The following is a 6,319-nucleotide window of genomic DNA, read 5'->3' as shown; positions in this document are numbered from 1 at the left end:
ATGAACTACTTGTAAATGAACTCATATGGAGGAGAATGCATAAGGGGGACCCTACTATAAAGGTTGAGGGGAAAGGATGGAAACAGTGGAACACATACTATTTGAATGTGCCAGAGATAAAGAGATTTGGAAGCTACCTCCCATTCAATGGGATGGAATCAAGGAATTATCTGGCAACGTCAAAAAATGGTGGTCCTTAGTTGTTGAAGCAAGACACAGACGGCAGGGATGGATCACATTGCACTCATAGTAACTATACTTTGGCACATTTGGAAAGCAAGGAACGAGAGAATGTTTGAGGCCAAAGTAAAGGAACCTGTGAGAATCATTACTAAGGCCAGTAATGAATGGCTAGAGTTTCAGTATCAGAAGCACATCAGAAATAGAAATACCACAGCAACAAATCCGGAGCAGAGTACTAAGAGTTGCAGTTTCAAGGCAAAAAAAGAGACATGCACTGTTGGCTATGGTATAGCCGCCAAGGACGAAGGAGGATGCTACATGGCAAGATGGGGACCAAGAGAAAAGATGACAGGATGCAACATCCAACAGGAAGCTGAAGCTATACGTTATGCATTAATCAAAGCCTTGGAACAGGGATGGACTGCAATTACAGTTGAAACAACCAGTAAAGAGCTGATAAATCAACTGCAAGGGAATGCTAATAAGAACAATTGGGTGGCTACATTGCTGGAAGACATACAAGTGCTGAGTATTTTGTTTCGAATGTGCTTCTTTTATTTGGTAGGAATAGGAAATACGAATCTTAGCTACATAATTAGTGCTCAAGCTCTGAGCAGAAATCAAGAAGTGGAATGGACTTATCCAGTTCCACTGTGCTAAGATGCACAAATTGTGAAGTATCCTTGAGTTTTTACTCAGATTGTACATACTTTTGGCATAAGCAATGCAACTTATCGTTTCGAAAAAAAAGTACTTTCCTGAAATTTACTCTTTTTTTTTCTGGCTGGGTCGCGAAGAAGAAAAATGTGATATTCAAGAATTCAACCATTCAGAAAATTGAGCAAGAAAGAAAAGAATGAGCAGTACACATCTTCAACCAATGCTACGATGGAGTACTACACTATCCTGATGAAGCCATGCAACGCCTTTCGAGATCCCAATTCCAATTTCCACCTTCAAAGACCATGCAATGCTCTTGACTTAAACCTGTCTGTTTTGAGCAGAAAAGAGAAGATCATAGAGGTTTCCTTTTGACATGAATTTCCAAATTGTGCGGTCTCATTCTTTCAAGAATCATGAGCTCAAACATAAGTAGTTAAAGAATTGTGTCAACATGATGGGACTTTCAAACTCAAAAATTAAAAAAAAAATGAAAAAAGTTAACAGAGTTTCTTGACTGCAATTAACCAAACATTTTGCTGTAATACCTCGTAATTGTCCCTATTTTCCCAGTCCCAATTCAGCAAATTCACACATGTATGAAAAGCTATTGCACACGACAAATCAATAAATTCAGTAACTCAAAAATTACACAAAATACGTACACATATATGTTTCTTCTACTGTTTTCTTCTTCCATACCAACAGCAAAATATTTGATTAACCTTTATGCTGCGCAGACTGATAAAATGGTGCACGGTGTACAAATACATTGATTCTTTCCACCATATCTTGAAAAGAAAAGAGCCATATCTTCCCACAATGACGCCAAAGAAAGCCAGACCACATGGATAAGCGATTAAGAAAATCCCTGCCGATATCAATTAAGAAAAAAGAAAAAGAAGAGCAATAATTAGTTGTTTGTTCAATCAATATCATTAAAAATAAAAGGAAAAAAAAGAGCAATCATTAGTTGTTTGTTCATCAATTTCAATGTCCTTACAGGCAACTGAGAGTAAAAAAGTACAAAGCCACCAAAATACAAATACATAAATAGAGAAATAAGAGGAAATCTATCAAATTCATTTATTACAAAAATGCATAATAGTTTCTGCAAGCTAATTATTGATAATGAAAAAAATTACCTGATACTGCACCAGCTGATGCCCTTCAATATGTTTCATAAATGATCTTCAGATTCTCGTTTCCATAACTTTTCTGTGCTTCTTCAATTTCCATTACCAAAGATTTGACATCATTCCTGCATCTCTCCATCTTAATTGTTTCAAGAGTTGATATACGCCCTAAACAAGCAGGCACCATTTCCAAATGTCTAATTTGGTCGAGTTTTAATTGCTGAAGGCACGGGAAGTAATCATCACTGTCAGGGTCTGTCTCTGTCCACTCCACAATGTCTAATTCGGACAAAGTCAAGACCCTGAGTTTAGGAAAACCTCCTTCCATCAGCTCCCATCTTTCGCCGTCCAATGTATAGCATCCTATTTTGAGGACCTCAAGATTGGGAAGTTGTTCAATCAATGACATTTCACTACAGGGAAGACCCAAACAGAAAAGAGACAACTTTTTCAAATTCATGGGAAAAGAAAGCTCAAAATGACCCCGAGGACCAGAGCAGCAGCCTACATCTAAGGTGAGTGATTCTAGACATTCTAGTCGACTCATGTTCAACACTCCATTTCCAGTCTGACCATCGGAAATTGCAAGACGGCGAATGTTGGGAATCCTTCTCAATAAGTTCTCTGCTTGATCAAAAGAAAGATACAGATCGCAGAGTGTGTCTAAATTGGGTAAAGTGGAGTGGTTTTCAAGAACGTTGTCATTGGAAGAAAGAGGAAAAACAAAGCAGCCATCCCATACGTGTACATGACTCAACTTCTTCATGTTCCAGATGCTATCTGGCAATGAAACCGTCTCAGTAGATCTTAGACAAAAGGTTTCCAAATTTGAGAGCTTGGCTATAGAAGGTGGAATGAATTTCATGTGCAGAGCTTGAAAGGCTAAGTACCTCAAACAAAGAAGTGATTCGATTTCAGTCGGAAGCTCCTTTATTTTTAGGTAAATGCCTTCTAACTTCAAAACCTTCAGATGTTTGTAGATGCAGAAAAGGAAGCAGATATTAAGCCAATGAGGATGTGCTGAAGTCTCATCATGGAATAGCTGCAGACTACCTAAATGTGGACAAAATAGCCTTGACTTTATAAAATCTTCTCGACTGGAGCAAATGGACAACCGAGGTGGGTTGGGATGCTCATTAAATGTGGAAAGCTCATCATATCCTCGCAGAACCTGAAGAAAATTCTTTGCCTTTGCCTCTGTCTTACAGAACTCAAGTATCAGATCGTGAATGTAACAAGTTTTGACTCCACCAATGGATTTGCTTTCACTTACCATAACTAAGTTTCGACCAATAAGATCCATCAGATATTCTTCTGCAATGACCTCTGATCTCTTTCCTTCAATTTTTTCCACAAACCCTTCTGCAATCCATAGATGCATCAAATTCTTGGCACCAATTTTTGCATCTTCTCGAAATGCAGCAAAATACAACAAGCATTCCTTCAAGTGATATGGTAAATGCTCATAACTGAGCTCCAACGACTTCTTGCACTGGTCTGCACCAGACACCATGGTCAAAGTTAAACTTTCAGCAAATTCTTCCCAAACACAAATATCATGCTCTATAGTTGCTAGGACTCCAGCTACAACAACAAGTGCAAGTGGCAATCCCCTGCACTTTTCGGCAATCTCCATTCCCAACCCATGCAATGCCTGAGGACAATCTTCTTTTCCAAATACCTTCTTCTGCAGTAATTCAAAACTTTCTTTCTCACTGAGCGGGCGAAGATAGTGAGGTTTCCCCCCATATTCAACCTGTGAAGCCACATTAGAAGATCGACTCGTGAAGATGATTCTACTTCTATTCATTTCATCTGGGAATGAATATCTCAACTCATTCCATGCCCTAAAGTCCCAGATATCATCAAGAACAACAAGATACCTATTCCTCTTCAGCTTTTGATAGAGCTTTTGAAGCAAGTCATCTTCATTCAAGTCATCCATCCTAGAGTGTTTTCCATCAGAGCACAAAATTTGTGTTAACAAGCTTTTCTTGTTATATTCTTGAGAAACAGTACACCAAAGGCGAATGTGGAAGTTATAGATAATTGAATTATCATTGTAAACCTTTTTGGCTAAAGTTGTTTTACCAAGCCCAGCCATTCCCACAATGGGAACAATTTCCACCTGTTCTGTTCCGCTTACAAGTCGTTCAATTACTTTTTCTGCCTCATCATCAAGACCAACCATGACTTCATGGGCTATTGGCATTTTTCCTTTCGATGGCATGTGCCTGGAAGCCTTGCAAACATGTTGTACACTTAAGCTATGAGAGGAATTAGGAAGACTCTCTATAGTGCTTGAGCCACTGATCTGATCCTTAAAATGCTTAAGATTGATGTTGGTATTGGCTAGCATATCACAAAAATCAAGAACCACGGTGGATTCTAAGAAGCTAACTTCTCCTTCTATCACTCTGTTCAGAGTGGGCGAGAGTATTATAATCCCTGCCTCACTAAGGAAAGCTCCAATTTTTTCATTTTGTTCATCCATTTTCTCCTGATGCTCCCTTAAAATGCTTCTCAAGAATCTCAGTCCAGCATAGAGCATGTGCATTTCATCTTTCATAGAATCCATAAAACTTAAACTGTAGCATAACAGCTCCCAGAGACAACTTATAAGAGAATCATTGAAGTTGTTCAATATCTGCTTATCATGCACCATTGGTGTATGTAATGATGCTGAGCAGTATGAAGCTCTAAGCACTTCCATATAAGTCTCATAGACATGAAAATCAACAGCTCTGATCTTCTGTTGTTGATCATATATCATGGAGTAGAACTGAGGATTGTGCATTTCCTCAGCATCATCCCAATAAGAGCACATGTAAGAGAGGCGTGCTGCGTTCAAAGCCACCACTTCAAAGTGCGCCAATAGCGAGGCAGGAATATCTGCAGTTCCTCGCATTTTGGCAAAGGGAATGAAGCTTTTCAAGAATGTCAGCTTTGCTTCAAGGGCTTGGACTCGAGCACTCAAAGCAGCAGAAATAGACGATTCACTAATGTTCCGATCCATATAGCCATTCGTCAAATCTGCTAGATTTTGGAGGATGAGGTCTATGAATTCCAACAGTTCATCATCTGTCATACAAGAATTTGATTGCAATGACCTGCTGCTTGCCAAAGCAAAGTAAATTTGGATGATTTGTTGCTTAAGTAATTTGATCTGTTTCTCAATTTCAAGGAACACTCCATATTTGTCCGTTTCTGATCTAAGGGAAAGAGAGCGAATATCCTCCTCATATTCGTGAAAGGTATCTTCGATGCAAGATAAGAAAGATGGAAGACTCACCTTCTTCACAATATTGTCAGATTCCAAGTACAAATCATTGCTTTGGCTCCACTTTCTAGCACACATAAGAAATGTTTTGAGAAATTTCATGTGTTTGATTGAACCACGAACATCGTACGGAACATACCGGTCTCGGAATCTGTTCAGAAGCAACTCTAGATCAAGGAAGACACGATCGCTGCTGCAAGTGGAGGCCATCTCCATCTCTTATGCAGGGATTTTCGTCAGTTTCACTCTGGAATTCTAAGAGAGAAACAAATCTCACTAACTGCAGAGCTAGTAAAGTATTTCTTTCCTGAAAATTACTTATTTGTTTCTGGTGAGAAGGTGAAGAAGAGTATTGAGATAATCAACCATTCAAAGCTAGGCACGCATTGGGTTAAATTGGCTTCACCCAAAATCCAAATTTATCTTGAACTAATTACAAATGGAAATTGATAAAAATTAGTTGACTCTGTCATCAACATTCATAAAAGCCTATGTTTTAGTCGCGTTGATTCACAATAACAGCAGTGATTAGGTGGATTTAAGACACTTTGATGATTTTATTGTCCAAAGCAAGAGTGGTCCAGACGGATCAGCCCCCTCTCTATTATACATTTATATTGCCTCAATAAAGCAAAAAGGAAAAAACCACTTGCCGACACATTCAAGTGGTGGGCTCAGAGGAAGAACAGAAATTAAAGAAACATCAAAATATAAATGATCCAAGAGACATCAAAATATAAACGATCAAAATATAATGAACCTTCAAGCTAGCTCTCTAATTTTCTTCAATTGTTTTCTTTCTTGAGCAAATCACTAAATTTGATCACTTTCTCTTCTAATTCTCTCGTTTTAATACTCATGACCATTGATCTTGGAGATTAATAACCATGACCAACAAAGTAAAAAGTATGAGAAAAAAAAAATTGAGGGCTTCTTCAACCCTTGAAATTGTGGAAGGAAACAATTTGGGATTTCTGCATTTACTAGTGTCAATTAGATCAGAAAATATATGCATTACAATAATAAATGTAAACTCTAAGATAATAAATATAAACAGTAA

The 6,319-nt window shown here is 38.2% G+C and overlaps 1 protein-coding gene across 1 annotated transcript; it reads right to left on the bottom strand.

Moving 5' to 3' along the window:
• Positions 1 to 1,443: 1,443 nt before the first annotated feature.
• LOC113764429 (putative late blight resistance protein homolog R1B-16) lies at positions 1,444 to 5,496 on the bottom strand. The gene is made up of 2 exons (XM_027308320.1): positions 1,989 to 5,496; positions 1,444 to 1,714 (listed from the first exon to the last, which is right to left on the bottom strand). Exon 1 carries the CDS (start codon positions 5,473 to 5,475, stop codon positions 2,014 to 2,016), a length of 3,462 nt encoding a protein of 1,153 aa, XP_027164121.1. The 5' UTR covers positions 5,476 to 5,496; the 3' UTR covers positions 1,444 to 1,714; positions 1,989 to 2,013.
• Positions 5,497 to 6,319: the final 823 nt, after the last annotated feature.

Source organism: Coffea eugenioides, chromosome 3 (genome assembly GCF_003713205.1).
Source record: "Coffea eugenioides isolate CCC68of chromosome 3, Ceug_1.0, whole genome shotgun sequence".
Taxonomy (NCBI): domain Eukaryota; kingdom Viridiplantae; phylum Streptophyta; class Magnoliopsida; order Gentianales; family Rubiaceae; genus Coffea; species Coffea eugenioides.
Note: the sequence above shows the minus strand (reverse complement) of the source record. Positions and strands in the feature narration are given on the sequence as shown.

Excerpts from the sequence above, each read along its gene's own strand:
- LOC113764429 (XM_027308320.1), bottom strand. The coding sequence starts at position 5,475 with ATGGAGATGGCCTCCACTTGCAGCAGCGATCGTGTCTTCCTTGATCTA.